The 16270-nt window shown below is 36.4% G+C and overlaps 1 protein-coding gene across 1 annotated transcript in view; it reads right to left on the reverse strand.

Moving 5' to 3' along the window:
• The window catches only part of arrdc1b (arrestin domain containing 1b), a 37774-nt gene extending 23309 nt beyond the window's left edge, over nucleotides 1-14465 (reverse strand). The window contains exon 1 of the mRNA XM_059526110.1: nucleotides 14247-14465. Within this exon, the coding sequence (XP_059382093.1) occupies nucleotides 14247-14364 (118 nt within the window). The 5' untranslated portion in view covers nucleotides 14365-14465. The remainder of the gene's footprint in view (nucleotides 1-14246) is intronic.
• Nucleotides 14466-16270: the final 1805 nt, after the last annotated feature.

Genomic DNA, 16270 nt, shown 5'->3' on the forward strand with positions numbered 1-16270 from the left:
TGTTTTCTTTTAAGAAATCAAAAAGTCTTAATCCATTTTTCATTTGTATTTAAAATATTTTTTTATTATTTATTATATTGTTTTATTTTCATAATTGTAAACATTTCATTGGGCATACAACAAAACAAATTAAAGGCATTAGTAACTGGCAGCTGTGTGTCCAATCGGTGATGAATTCTGAAACCCATCAGAGAGAATTTAACCCTGTGACACTGGAGCAATGCAACAGTGAGTCAGCACAGTGAAGGTCCGCCTGCACTGGCATTGAAACGGACAGCTGGGTTTGGGGAAAGACTGATATTTCCTTGTTTACTGTTGGGCTAGATACAGTTCAGCTGGAGTGGAGACACACAAAAGTGCTACAGTGTGCTTGTCTACAGTCAGGTTTTTCTTTCGACAATGCACACAGAAGAAGTCCTTGATCTCTAGGCAAAAACACAAAGAAGGACTGTATCCCAGCAAGCACAGGGTCAATTTCAATTGGTCAAGAGTGTGATTCATGAGATTAATAGAATGCAATGAATTCACTGAGAGAAGGAAGTTCCATAAACTTGCTTAATTCATAAAGTAAGCATCATGTGACTATGACGTACAACAGAAGATACAATATAACCCTTCAAATGTCTGTTGGAGATCAGACTTGATAATTATTGGGTTTCAACAGCTGAAAGCAATGAACTGGTTTATTCCACCCACTGAAACATTTACTACATTACCACACCACACACAATGGATGACTTATAAAACGTTAAGTTTCTCACAAAGACGCAAATTTCACCCCAGATTGGTGGAATTTTATTACTTTCGCCCATCCAAATAATGTGCAACTCTAGACATCTTTAAAGGAAAGAATGTAGAGACAAAATCTTCAAGAAAATCATAATGGTTTTGAACAACATCAGGATGAATAAATAATGACAGATATTTCCTTTTTGGACAAACTACACCTTTGAGTAATGTTTAATATTTTGCCAATAGAACTGAATGCTGAGGCTGGACTCTAACACTACATTTCATCATGAGCTTGACATCATCGACTGAGGAGCTCCATCATCCTTGATGCTCGAGGGTAACTCAACTCTCATGTCCTCATTAAAACTTCAAGAGCAATTAGACGCTCTTGCTTTCCCTCTTCAGTCTAACCTCGCACCTGACCCCGTCGACTCACTTTATGAGCTTATTACAGCATTTAATCCACTGGCACCACAGATTACAAAGCTCAATTCAACTATAATACATCTGCCATTCACATCATTGGTCACACCTTCAGCTGCATGGTAAAGAATAAAAATGAGATCAGTATGGATTGCAAGCTAATATATGGGAGATATAAAGAGACTAGAAAAAAGCAAGAAATCCACAGCATTGCTTAATGGGAGTAATATGTAAATATCTGCCATTATTAATGTATTTCTATTTTTTCCCACTTATATTTAAACTTAAATATGCTTTTAAAGTAACATCTTCTCTGTTTTCATTTCATTTTAAGTTGAAGTTTTAGTCATTTTGTTATTTGTTTGTTCTGTCATTTTCATTTTTTTAATGAGCTGCAGCCATAATCATAATATTAAACTACATTTTATGAATAAGAACATTTATTGCACTACATGTAATATGTATGTACAAAAGATGTTAATATAGATAGATAGATAGATAGATAGATAGATAGATAGATAGATAGATAGATAGATAGATAGATAGATAGATAGATAGATAGATAGATAGATAGATAGCAACATGCTCTGGTCATTCAGATCTAAAAGAAAGGTTAATAACGTCCCTTCCCTAGGACAGGAATTTATAGGTGACATTCAGTCCTTTTTCTACTCACACAGTACCTCAAGATTCCCACCAATTACAGCACAAGCCCATCCTGTCCCATGATCCTCTCCCTGGGCGTCCACAGAAAAGGACTTTAAATTTCATTAGATTGTTAATTTACATCACCACATGTCGAATGAAGCTGTAAAGCACAGGGAAAGATAAACAGTCAAGCTATTTGTAATCCTGATTTTTATGACTTGACTTGGTCAAATCAGAGCAGTGTGTGCAACATGGATCCACTAAAGTACGAAAGAGAAAGGTTGGCCACACTTGAAGATTTCTCCAGTCTAAATGCACTTGAACATTACAGCTTTTGTCCATTTGGTTCAGGCCTAAATATCGATTGAGAAAATAGTCTTAGTGCACCATTTAGGTTTTGATATATATAAATATATTTATATATTTGAGTTCTCGCCCATAAGCCCTCAGTTTCTGCCAAGCTTTAGAATATTTTTTTCACATACCATTTGGTCAGACAATGCTGGTTGTCAGACTGAAAAGACATTGCAGAATGATGCATTAGAGGTGTCTGTCAATGAGATAACAAATAAACGAATAATTAAAAAAAAGTTGTTTACCACATACATGAATATTTTACATAAACATGAGAATTTATGAGCAAACTCTAAATCATAGGGAGCCGGTCGCGTATTCAGAGGGAGATTTACTCCAGGGACGGTAACAACACATCGGCTTTGATAGGGAACAGGCAGATTACAGCAGGCAAATTGAGAATTTCAACTGAGGCAGGTCACCTTGGTTTAAACAAGATCTTTCTCCCTATATTTATGGTTGCTATCGCTTAGTAAAAACCAGGTTCACAGAAGATACTCAATAAACAGCACAGACATAGAAGCTGTAGGTGGATTAATTTATATTTCAATAAAGAGACATAAATAACTTATCAGGCTTTCGTTTACTCGCTGTACAGGATCCTGTCATCAGGATTACGGTAAAAGCTTGTGCTGCCTATTTCACATCATAATCACTCAAAATACTACTGGAAGAGAGCTGCATCATTTAATTTAATCAACTTTTACATTTTACATACATTGTACACACACACACACACACACACACACACACACACACAATACTAGATATAAAAATACATAATATATTTAAAATATATCAAGTGAATAAAATGAATATTTCAATATACATGAAACACTGAACTGTTACAATACAACAACTATGATGTAAGAGAGTGGCAAACCCATCTCTTACAAGTACGGTGGCAGTATGATAAAACCATAATTCCAAATTGTTGTACAGAATGTATACATATTCAGTATAATGGTATTTACAAGGTTTCTTAGTCAGCAGGGGGATTTTCATTTGGAGGGTAAATTCTTTCTAGTAACTGCTCTTACATAATTTACCGAAACATCCGTTAAGCTCACTGCAGCCTGTTTTAAGTGGACTTACAAAGAGAGGAAGTACAGTCCTTCCTTTGAAGGGTGATGAGCTTCTAATGAATACAGAGAATCAAAAAACAGGCCTATTTTGTCCTTAGTCCTGTGAAATGCATTGAAATATAATCCATCACCATCAATGATATTTTTGGTATATTATGTAATCGTGAATTTGATGTTGCTAATGGAAAATGATCTTTTAGCAGGAAAACAGAATTCCAAATATATTTATCTTTTGTTTGGCCTGCAATGCTCCTGAATTTACAGACAGGAAAAGCCTTGTAATGAAGGCATAATGAAGAACTCAATATATAATGAAAATCACGATATAATGAAAATCACGAGAGTTCTTCTGCACTCAGAGGAGGAGAAAAGAGCCTTTCTCAGTGACCTGATGGAAGAACTGTAATTTAATTCTCAACGAGACAGACAAATCGGCCCCTGTCTTTACTTTATAATATCCTCAGGGCTGGGAGGGCAGGTAGCACTTCTTATCTACCTGATTTAATTAATGACAGTGTTTTAGAGCACATGGTAAGTTGAGATGCTTCAGATAAACTGGAACAACGCCACCCAGATTTGTGTTATTACTTTTCTACCTTTCTATTTTTATGCTGTCTAATATTGAATATTTAAATGGATAGTTCATTCAAAATTGAAAACTTTCTCATCATTTACTCACTCTTCACTGGTTCCAAACCTGCATGAGTTTCTTTCTGCTGTTAAACACAAAAGAAGATATTTGAAGAATGCTGGTAACCAAACCATAATTTAATATCTTTTTTTATATACAAACTTTATATTATAATATAGTGATGTCTCCATTTACTTGTACCAGTTAAAAATGATTGATTTTATTTTAGATTTATTTACAAAATACTATACAATTTCAATATCAGTCATTTGTCAGTCATATAATATAATTAAACTAGTTTTTAAAAGTAAACGAAAAGTGTTCCATTCTATGCAGGTCTATGCAGAATTAATTGAAAACCTGTGATTGAGTTTAACTATACTACTGCGCGTTGAAGTATATTCACTCAACTGAAAATTAACATACAAACAATAAACTTGATACTTAATTTTCCACAGGATCTTAGCCTAAACTCACCTGATCTACTCTGAACATTAACTAATTAAATTGCACTAAAACATGTGCTGTCCTCTCAAAACCACAGGCCTCTTAAACTCCCTCACAATCACTCCAGCCTGCTCTGTTGGAAAGGTAAAGGCGTCTTTGTCCTCTGAGAGAGCATGAATACGAGAGGGCACCTGCACACAAAGGACATAGGGTTGGGAAACCCCATACGTCTCCTGGGACCAGTACTTCTGAATGCCGGTGGCCTAGCAACCACATTCCGATAAGATATCCCCAGTAATGGGCATAAACCTGCTGCCAGGTGAAAGCTAACCTCAATAAAACACTCTCGAACCAATACACACACTTACAAACAAACAAATCACAGAGGAAATTCCAACATTCCAAAGCTCACCACAAAGGCTTTTGGTTACCAACTACACCAGAGCCATGATTGGACAGTTGGGTGCGGTTTAAGAATATTTGAAGAGCTGAAGATTCGGAACACCATTTGTGAGGAATGTGTGACATGCAAGCCTCCACGCAAGGCATGGAATAATGTGAGAAGTGTGGCCTCTTACAGTCATCGAGTTGGGGCTATTCAGACAAACAGAAGAGAACAAAGAAAGGTCATTAAGGTCAAACATAAAATTTCCTGAGCACTACTGAGACATAATATACATTAAGCGATAGTTATGACTTCCTTTCTTGTAGGGATGGGACGGTATGAAAATTTAATATCACGATTATAGTGACTAAAATTATCACGATTATCAATATTATCACGGTTTTGTTGAAACGAGATGAAAGTGTTCAAAAATAGTTGAAGCTCACACTGAAAACATTTCAGCAAGTTTTATATTTAATAATCAACAAACAACTAATAAAACAAGCAACTCTATGCACTTAATTTAAAGAAAGATTAAATTCTGTGGCATTTCCTTCCTTACAATGAAAAGTGTAGAAGCATAGAAAAGCATAGAAAAGTCACTGACTTTCGCCATTCCTTCTCGAAAAAAAACAAAAAAAAACATTGTGCGCTGCGCTTGAGTCAGACTGTTGCTGGCTGGACATGATTTAATAGTGAGTTATTAAAACCGCGATAATCAAACACGGTTTTAATGATAATTCATTTTTAAACGATATTACTAACCTTCAGCACATTTTATCACGGTTATCAATAAAACCGGTTATCGTCCCATCCCTACTTTCTTGTGTGGAACACAAAAGAAGATATTTTGTGTATGTTTTTTGCTTCTTCCATACAATCAGTGAGTGACTCAAGTCAGTGAGTTCCAATGTCGTTTTACTGAATTTCATCATATGGATAAAAACAATTGAAACAGAAGAAAGAAAGTCATACAGGTTTTTCATTTTAGTGTGAACGGTCCCTTTAAATGAACAGGGTTTCTGAAGATTGAATGTAAAATTGAAAGTAGGAATGCAAAAACAGTAGGAACTAATACAGAAAACGGAACTTTGAGAGACTGGAAGGCTTTTGTTCTCACATGTGATCAGTGTCATGAAATATTCTCGTTATGGAACAGAAAGGTTCCTTGCTTCCCTTTGAGAGTAATAAGACAATGTGAGTGCTCTAAAATTTCACCAGATATATTCAGGGAGGCCAGATGTACTGCATGTCCTACATTACTCATTACTGCTTGAGAACGAGCTGAAAGCGTACACTTAAAAACAGTCATTTAAAGAGTCGAGAGCATCATTAATCACAAACAAAAGAGAGTAAATTTGTCCCATCCTTAGCTCATTTTCAAATGCTACAGCTGCATCCCTCATTCAGCTAGACATTGTGGACAAATCTGTCTTATCTAAAACCCAGAAATAGACATCTTCCTCACTCTGACGACCTGGAGAGAAAGAGAAAGAAACAAGAAGAGACACATAAAGAGAATGAGAGAACGCATTTCTTCAGGCATATGATGCTGTGACTATAAAAAAGAGCCCCATTAAGGGTAGTTGGCATGCTGGAAGGCGAAATCAGGAAAATGTAAGGTATGAGGTGCCAACATGAGTGCTACTGGCAAATAAACTGCCAATCTTGATATCTCACTATAACAATCACTGAAAGGTCAAACAAACCACAATAAATCTCTCTAGTGTCAGACAAGCTTTTATTCTTCACACACTTATTTCTAAGGAATAGTCCAGGTTTTTGTCATGTCAAGCTCATTCGACAGCATTTGATTACCACAAAAACACGTTTACACTTGTCACTCTTTTTCTTTAAAGGAAAAGATCAGCAAAAATACAAACTGATGAAAATTTACCCACCTTCAGGCCATTTAAGATGTACATTTCATCAGAACAGATTTAGAGAAATTTAGCATTACATTACTTGCATTACTTGAATGGGTGCCGTCATAATGAAAGTCTAAACAGATGATAAAAACAACACAATAATCCACACCACTCCATTTCAGCAATTAACGTCTTACAAAACAAAACGCGGTTTTGCATGTTTGTAATAAACTAATCCATCAAGATATTTTAACTTCAAACGTTTGCTTTTGACTACCCTAAAGTGATATTATACCAAATTTATGTTATGAAACGAACTCAAGTTGGATGGCCTAAAGGTGAGTAAATTTTCAATCGTGTTAATGGATTTTAACATGAAAAGAATACTTACTTAACTCTTAACCATTTTACAACTTTGTCACCATGAAAATGCAATGCCATAAAACCCCTTAAAAGACATCTATTAAAACATCTATTAGAGATCAAACAATAAAAAAACTGGCTTAATTTTAGTTAACAAAATAATTAATACAAGTACTTCACTTTACAAAGAAGCTTCACTTTTCTGTCTTGAATTGCATCGTAAGTTCCTCACTGTAACAATTGTTGCTTTTTAAAAAAAAATATGTTTTGGGGTTATCAACAAAAATATTGCTTTAATACACTGCGATGTAAAATTTACAAAAGGACAGTTGTTCAGGGGACGCTCTTTAGAAAAGCCAAATTATTTTACTTTCACAAAGACACTTTATTTTCTATTCATGATTGCAGTTTGCATATCATTAATTAAAAGCTAGTTCTATTATGAAAAACATCCCCAAGTCTAGACACATTAGGGGTTGGATGCCCCAAGCATACTCTCACTATGACTCATTTGCTATTTGCAGCTGGCAGATGTGGTCATGCGAGTTCTTGTGAACTCTGTGATAGCCTATATACCTGCTGGGACATGCGGCAACGTCAGAGTCTCCGGCCTTGAACAAACAGAGAAATGTTTTATTCAAAAGCACAATGAACCAATGAGGGCATGGCATGGCTTGGTTAAACAGAAGGGTTCATTAAATAGTTTCATTAAGAAACTGAAATTAAAACTGATAATAAGGTCAGGAATTTATCAAGATATTTCAAGCCAGGTTTGGGCTCAATGATGGCAGACTGGTCAAACGGTTCTTATATTTGAATATACGGTGCCATTAAAAAGTTTTTGCTCCCCCCCCCTCCCATATCTAATAAATGGCTGTGCCACCCTTTACAGCAACAACTGCAATCAATCGTTTGTGATAACTGGCAATAAGTCTTTCACATCGCTGTGGAGGAATTTTGGCCCACTCTTCATTGCAGAATTGTTTTAATTCAGCCACATTGGAGTGTTTTCAGGCATGAAAGCATGGTTTAAGATCATGCCACAGCATCTCAATCAGATTTAAGTCTGGACTTTCACTGGACCACTCCAAAACCTTAATTATGTTTTTCTTGATCCATTCAGAGGTGGACTTGCTGGTATGTTTGGGAGCATTTTCTTGCTGCATAACCCTAGTGCGTATGAGCTTGAGGTCACAAACTGACAGCCGGAAGTTCTGCTTTAAGATTTTCTGACAGAGTGCAGAATTCATGGTTCCATCAATTATGGCAATTCATCCAGATCCTGGAGCTGCAAAGCAGCCCAAGACCATCACACCACCACCACCACCACCACGTTTGACTGTTAGTATGGTGTTCTTTTTATGAAATGCTGTGTTGGATTTACGCCAGATGTAAAGGGAATCACACCTTTCAAAAGGTCTTTTTTACTCATCAGTCCACAGAATATTTGCCCAAAAGTCTTGGGCATAATAAAGATATTTTTTGGCCAATGTGAGATGAGCTTTTGTGTTCTTTTTGGCCAACTATGGCTTTTTTCTTGGAACTCTCCCATGGATGCCGTTTTTGCCCAGTCTCATTCTTATTGTTGAATCACGAACACTGAATTTAATTGAGGCAAGTCAGGCCTTTATATGTTGTCCATATCTTTATATGTTGTTCTGGGTTCTTTTATGGCCTCCTGGATGAGTTGTCGTTATGCTCTTGGAGTAATTCTGATAGGCCGGCCACTCCTGGGCATACATGCCAACCCTCACGATTTTTCCGGGAGACTCCCGAATTTCAAAGCCCCTCTCGAAAATCTCCCAGGCCGACCTTTCTCACGAATTTCTCCCGATTTCTCCTGGACAACAATATTGCTACACCATCCGTCACTGGGCGCCGTTTCAGACCGAACAATAATAAAGGTTGCACCTCGAAGTCAAGCGCGGCAAATTCAGAACGGAAAAAGAAGCAGAAGAAGAAGGGGAAAAGGAAGAAAGAAGAGACATGGCGAATAACAAGAGAAAATATGCCTGCAAATTCCTAACTGAATGGAAAAAAGAATTCACGTTCATCCAGGACAGCTCGAAGGGGAAGGGATATGCTGCCTGCAAGTTTTGTAGATCAGACTTCTCCATTGAATACGGTGGCCGAGCGGATTTAATTACACACATAGGGTCAGAAAAGCACAAGGCTGCGGCAATGCAGCACCGGTCACAGCCCAGTATTTTGGGCCATCTTTCCAAAGGAAGATCCGATGGTGTTATTTATGCCGAGACAAGATGGCTATAATACGTATGTATAAATTATGTACAAGTAAATGAATTATATTCTTCTTTACGTTTGTTTGTGTGTGTGATTATATAAGCCCCCAACCCCCCTCCCCTTTGAATATCTCCCTAATTCTGAGGTTTCAAGGTTGGCAAGTATGCTCCTGGGAAGATTCTCCACTGTTCCAAGTTTTCTCCATTTGTGGATAATGGTTCTGACCGTGGTTCGCTGGAGTCCCAAAGCCTTAGAAATAGCTTTATAACCCTACGATACATGTCAACTATTTTGTTTCTCATCTGTTCTTGAATTTCTTTAGATGGCGGCATGATATGTTGCTCTTTAAGCATGTTTCACTTTGTCAGAGAAATTCTATTAAAGTGAATTCTTGATTCAACAGGTCTGGCAGTAATCAGGCCTGGGTGTGCTTAGTGAAATTTAACTCAGCTTTCTAAAATAATCTGGTTAATCATAGTTCTTTCATGATTTAACAATTCATTTTTCACGTAGGATCAGGTAGGTTTGGACAGCTTTTTTCCCTTAATAAATTAAATCATCATTTAAAAACTGCTTTTTGTATTTACCTGAATTTTCTTTGTGTAATAAGAAAATTAGTTTGATGTTCTGAAGTTTTTAGGTGTGAGAAATATGCAAAAAATACAAAATAATAACAGGAAGGGGGGCAAAAACTTTCACAGACTTGAACTATGGCACTTTAAAAACAGTTTTACTTCAAGTTTTAAGAGAATAATTAGTTATTACTTTTATAAAATTATAAGCCCCACATTTCAGTTTTAAATTCTTCAAAAAATTGTCCCCTTTCACTTCCATTGTAAATTTTGGGATGTTGACTTCCCTAAAATAGCTTTGCAAATACAAACTTCCATTTGAAACTTAACATAATAGGTTTTGTCCCTAAAGGTTTCTCAGGTGACCTGGTCTAAACTCATCCTGAATACTTGAGTAATGAGGCATCATACTGGATGAATACACAAAAAATACCTTCCTTCCTCCAAAAAAAAGTGTGCTCCATTAATAAATAATGACGTTTGAGGCCTGCAATTCCCGTTACTAAAGGGACAAACAGCCTCAGGCTAAACTTTATATTTGTGTTTAATAGTGTGCAAAATATTTCGACACAAACAAGGGCGTAGGTACTGTACTGCCTGTAAATGTGCTGAATGCCCTGTTATAATGAGGGACAGGAGTGAGTTCTTCACAAACACTCCCACAGAGCCAGCGTGGGACAGAGTGGCATCATGTTGATATCAGCGGTGTTGCCTTACAGGCCAGTCAGTCCACTACTAATGAATAGACGGGCTTGTCTCTTGAGATACAGAGAGAGAAAAGGCTCTAGAGCACTACAAACAAGCTTATCACAATCATTAGTATGCATTTGATACCAAGCTGGATGTAACGTGAACATGCTTTCTATCATGATCTGTTGACATATTTCCTATTGAAACAAGAAGTCGAATGCAAGGCTGCATGATTAATCAAAATAAAACAGAAATCTCATTATCCAATCACAAAGGCTTCAATTTAATGAAATAAACGCATGCATTGCATGTTTTTAGGGTGCAGCACAGCACTGTGTTCATTTACACACATGCATTAACAGAGTCTCAGAGCAGCTTGTTTCAAAGTAAATGCTGCTCCACACATTCATTATTATAATTATCATATAGTCAGTATTGATATATAGTCATAACATTTTTGGCCAAGCTGTTCAGCACACAAAATCTAGAGATTTGTATATTTATATTTATATATTTATATTATTTGTAAAAAAAAAAATATATATATATTTTTTTTTTGTTTTATTAAATTTGTAAAAAATACAAAAATTACATTTTGCAGCCCTAGTTGGACAGCCTAGTTAGAAGGTCTTGTCTTTTTTAATAGCTAATAGTCTAGCTTGAGTCCTATATCATGGAAAAAACAACTTCTGGTTATCTACTGGTGTCGTTTAAGAAAATTTGATTGGACAGAAATTTGCATATTCCCCTGCAAACAAAACAAGTCTCCATTTTCCTGAAAGAAAAACACTCCTTTAAATGGACCTATGTCAGCTTAAAATATATTTTGCCAAGCAACTTGTAAACATGGGGGTTTTCATGGTGCTTTTTGAGTATTTTAAGTGTTTCAGCCTTTGCATATAATACATTTTCCATGGGACAAAAGTCAATATTTATATCCTATATAGCGATACACTAAGGATATTTTCTCTCCACAAATCACACAGATCCCAAAGGGTCAAAATAAAAACTTCATAGTTCAGGGAGAGTTCATCCCAAAATGAAAATTGTGTCATAATTTATTCAACCTCAAGTTGTTCGAAACCTGTATTAACCGGTTTCTTCTGCTGAACACAAAAGAAGATATTTTAAAGAGGTCAAACAGGTAACCACTGACTTTCATAGTAGGGATATAGTAGAAAATAAATGTGGACCTCAGTGGCTACCGGCAACTATTTGGTTGCTCAAAGTGGTTAGGAATGACATGAGTGTGAGTAAATGATGGCAGAATTGTATTTTTGGGTGAACTATCCCTTTAATGTCCTTCTAGACTGTATTTCTATTTGAGATTTAAGCAATCATGTCTTCTCTAGAGTTTCTGACTGATTAAAACCATGCTAAAGTCCTTCTTCCATAGTTTTAAGGGATTATACACGACTTCTGCCAAAGCTGAGGCTGTCTTGGCTGTTCAGTCTGTTAACCAGTAACCCTATACACTGAATGCCGGCTGTGATGTAAATAAGAGAACGTCTTTCAACAGGAGGGTGTCTCTGCACTGAAAGAGACTCAGGTTTTAATATTCATGCCATGCTTTTCATTTTCATCCAATGAGTTATGAGGAACAAGGCTAAAAAATGCCGTTGTCTCTCATGCTCATCAGGACAATGATAGGACTACTTATCAAAGCGGCCAGACTCAAAAAAGACAGATAAGAAAGCCAAAGCATGAGTCAGCTGCTTTTTTTTTATAAAACCTATTGAGCAATGTGGATTGAAAAGCACAGCTGTTCTCAGAATAACAACATCACATCCTTCACTTTGTATCAAGAAGACTCTGAAGAAAGTATCCAAGTCCATTCTGCAATATAATATATCAATAAAGGCAAGTAAATGATAACAGAATTTAGATATTAGATGAGCTATTCCTTTAAAAAAAAATAATATAGCTAACCCACGATTCAAATCGGCTAGCAGTTTAGTTATGCTAATGCACAATGTCTGCCACATTAGAGGAGCTTTTTCCACATTAAGTCAAGGTGAAAGGTGCTCAGAACCAGTTCCCAAAGAACTTAAATTGGAAATGCAACAAGACCTAAAACATGTAAGTGCCAGCAGAGAATGACTAGTCACACGACCTTATTGTCCCTTATAATAGTGGTGTCATCTGTCACGCAATCCACTGATAAACACTACAGCAGGCTTAAAAACATTGTGCCAATCCACGGCGTTCGAACGCAAAGAGGCGCATTCTCGCTGTTGACAGGAAAAACTGAGAGGAACAGAAACATGACCACAGAGTGTCGATCATTTTTCAGAAGTGTCACAAAAAGGGTGGGGTCCTAGAACTGAGTGAAAAGCACACCAACTTCTGATGCATCTGATCAGACTCAAGTGTTAATGTAACAGTGCAAAGGAAAAATAATAGAGTTGTTTCATTGGAATCTTTCTTTCTCTCGCGTGTCAGTCCGTGAGTCTCGCCTACGCACTAAAACCCAACAGTTCAGTGAAAACACTTACAATACATTCTTTGTACACATTCACACAGTGTGTCTAACCTACTTTCTTATCTCTTTCCCCAAAGACCAGCAATATGCAAAATTGTGGCTAGTGGGGAGTGGGTTGCAGTAGGTGTTTATTTTCTAACAATTATAACTTTTCTTTTAGATGTTTTAGAAACTCAAGGGAGCTGCTGGAACTGGGTCTTTACCCCTTTGTTAGGTTGGTAAAGCCCCTAAGTATAAAAAAAAAAAAAGGTTTTGGGAGGGGATGAGGTATGTTTAGATGCATGTGTGGATTTTATACATTTATACATTATTTATTACATAATGCTTAAACACCATTTTCATTTAGGTAATAAAGCAGTCAGAGAGAATGCTTGCAAAAAGTAGAACATTAGTTGTGTGGGCCGCTTGAGGGTAGCAAAACATAAATAGGCTACTATTATTATTTAGAATACTGTTGTAATTATAGATTTACATGTAACAAAACATTTAAATTTAAGGCATATCTGACGGTAAACTAAGTGTTTAGGGGTGCCACTGTCCTGCTTCAGAGATGTAACTCGAGTCGCTGAATTTCTTGGAATCCATCGCACATTTCTGACGACTTAAAAAATGTCAGCATCTTTTTATATGCGTGACATTCATATGACCAAACCACTGACAAAATTCAGTTAACTTCTTAAAAACATGTTTGCAATAATTAGCGGTCGTTCAAGCGTTCTTTCGTTTTTGGTTAAGAGTAGCTACAGATGCGTTTAGCTGGTCACCATAAGCGCGTCGCGTTTTAATACGCGTTGCGTTTTGCCGTTGTTGAACGCAAGAACGCGTCCTGAATGAACGCTAGGATTTCGTCTGTCGGTTCTGCAGGTACACTCATCTGTGGACGTTTAAAGATGGAAATCAAGTGATGACAAACATCAAAACACACTTGTTGGAACGCACACGATATACAATGTGTTTCAGCGGTCCAGAAGCAGCTCGGGTGTGATTGTGCAATCGAACAGAATCAAGCAGCACACGAGAAACAGGATGTACACTGACGTTCATGAAGGCAAAAGCGTAGACATTAATGCCTGCCTATCACAGCTCCTATTTCACATAAATAATACATATATACGAACCAGTACAGTACTGTATATGAAATGGAGCAGCAACGGATGCTGTATGTCAACATGCAAACAAGCAACACGTCCATGTTGAAATGCATTATTTTAGCACCCTAATTTTACTAGAACGGGGAAACCCCAAAGCTTACCAGCTGTGCTGTCCCTGCAAATCATTTTTTTCCTATTGTAAGCATATGTAAGATACACAGCGTCGCTTACCTTTAAACTGTAAGGAGTGGCTTGTTTTAATTCTCACAGTTCCTGATATGGACTCCCCGGGGTTGTAGACCACTTTGTTATTAGTTAAAGTAATCTCGAATTCCTGAAGCTTCCCCATGTCGTTCAGAAGCACCACTCAAGCGCTCAAGGAAAATGAGATCGACAGTAAAACTAACAGCTAAAAGCGTCCAGTTTTACGTCCCACCTGCGGCTCTCATCTCCGCCCATCCACATACACGAGCGCTGACGTCATCGGGATAGTCAGACTCCCCTGCTCTTTATGATCCAAATAATAGTATTGATGACATAATGGATTTAATATTTCATTTGAATGCTGATAAATAATTATAATAATAGATAAATAATTAATAAATAATTATTGAAAGATTGTCATGCACATCCAATACATGACCTACATTTAAATATTTTATTTTAAAACGATTTATATCATTTTGATTTGCTAGTAATTTATTAATATTGCATTACATTGAAATATATATGTATATAAATTATATTTATATACAATAAATATATACACAACTGCTTCAAAATACGTATTTTATATTAAGGCTATAATATTTTAAATAATACAATTATGACTATGCCAAATTAAAAGTTTTTTATGACTTTCTTGACTGTTGAAGCACCTCAAAAATATAAAAATTTGAATTTTCAAACATGTTGCTTATAGATGAGGTGTATTCAATAAAATAGTTAGTATGAACAACATTGAGTTTGTGTATGTTCGAATAACTAACATAAAAAATTAATGTTACGTCAGAAGGCTGTGATGTAAATGTACAAGGAGCACCACGCTGAGCTTTCTCCATTACCAACCAGGAAATTAAGCAAAAATCCATACCTAAATCTGTCTGGCGACACGAGCATTGATAAAACTGAACAGACATCCCTTCTGCCATTGTTCTAGGAATGACAAATGCACCTCATGATGGGGACTGAACACACTCCTGCCCTCCACACATCAGTCATCTGCTGAGAATAGAAGCCACTTTAAAGCCATCTCCTGTGCCTTTTGACATCAGCATTTCTTTCAAGAGAGGTCTTCTTTTGTGTAGTCCAGATTTAGTCCGGGTGTAATAGAACAAAATAACAATTTTATATAAACATGACTCAAGATTTATAAGAAATATGTCTTTATGTTTTTGTTCTGATACACTTGTGTGAAAGTGGCAGAAAGTCAGTGGTTGTAACCAACATTAGCAACAAGCAGTATTAAAATCTTCTTTCAGATTCTTAAGACTAAAAGTAATGATTAATAAAATCAAGGTATGAAAATATTTGAGTTAAAAAAAATAACCTTTGTAACAGATACGTTATTACAAACAGTGTGTGCCAATCGAAAATACGTTTCTACTAGGCTTATTCAAAGAGTTACCCGAGTTCTAAACACTTGCCTGTTACGCCCCCTTATGGACATCCAAGAAAAAAAAACAGCAATCATACCAATTTTTGACACTTGTGTACTGTACTGTACATATAACACAGATTCCTTAAATGTGCGAGACTTTCGTTGTCATTCGTTTCCAGCAACTTAATTTTACAAGTTAAAAAAAATAAATAAAAAAACCTGTCATGCTTCTTGATGTTATAGATAGTAGCGATGTGTTGTGATATTAAAATCATACACATTGGTTTATGATGCAATTTTCTTACATTTAAACAAATATGATATGTCATAATAAATTAGTATTCATTCTTATATTCTTCTCAACAACCACATTTGTTTGCAGAATTGCTTTATTTCAATTCTTCCTCTTCAAGCATGCATGTGCAGGCCATTGTGCAGGTCATGACATATGGGTCACAGTTGGCGACAGGACGGCGGTCCTCAAAGTAACCATATTTGTTTTCAGCCACCCGATAGGGGATACAAATGCTGACCCCCATAACAATTTGGCCCTTGTCAAAGTTACTCAGATCTTTATTCTTGCCCATTTCCTCTGCATCCAACATGTTGATTTCAAGAACAGGTTGTATGCTTACCATATAATCTACCCAAACCT

The sequence above is a fragment of the Carassius carassius genome, chromosome 36, assembly GCF_963082965.1.
Source record: "Carassius carassius chromosome 36, fCarCar2.1, whole genome shotgun sequence".
NCBI classification, from domain to species: domain Eukaryota; kingdom Metazoa; phylum Chordata; class Actinopteri; order Cypriniformes; family Cyprinidae; genus Carassius; species Carassius carassius.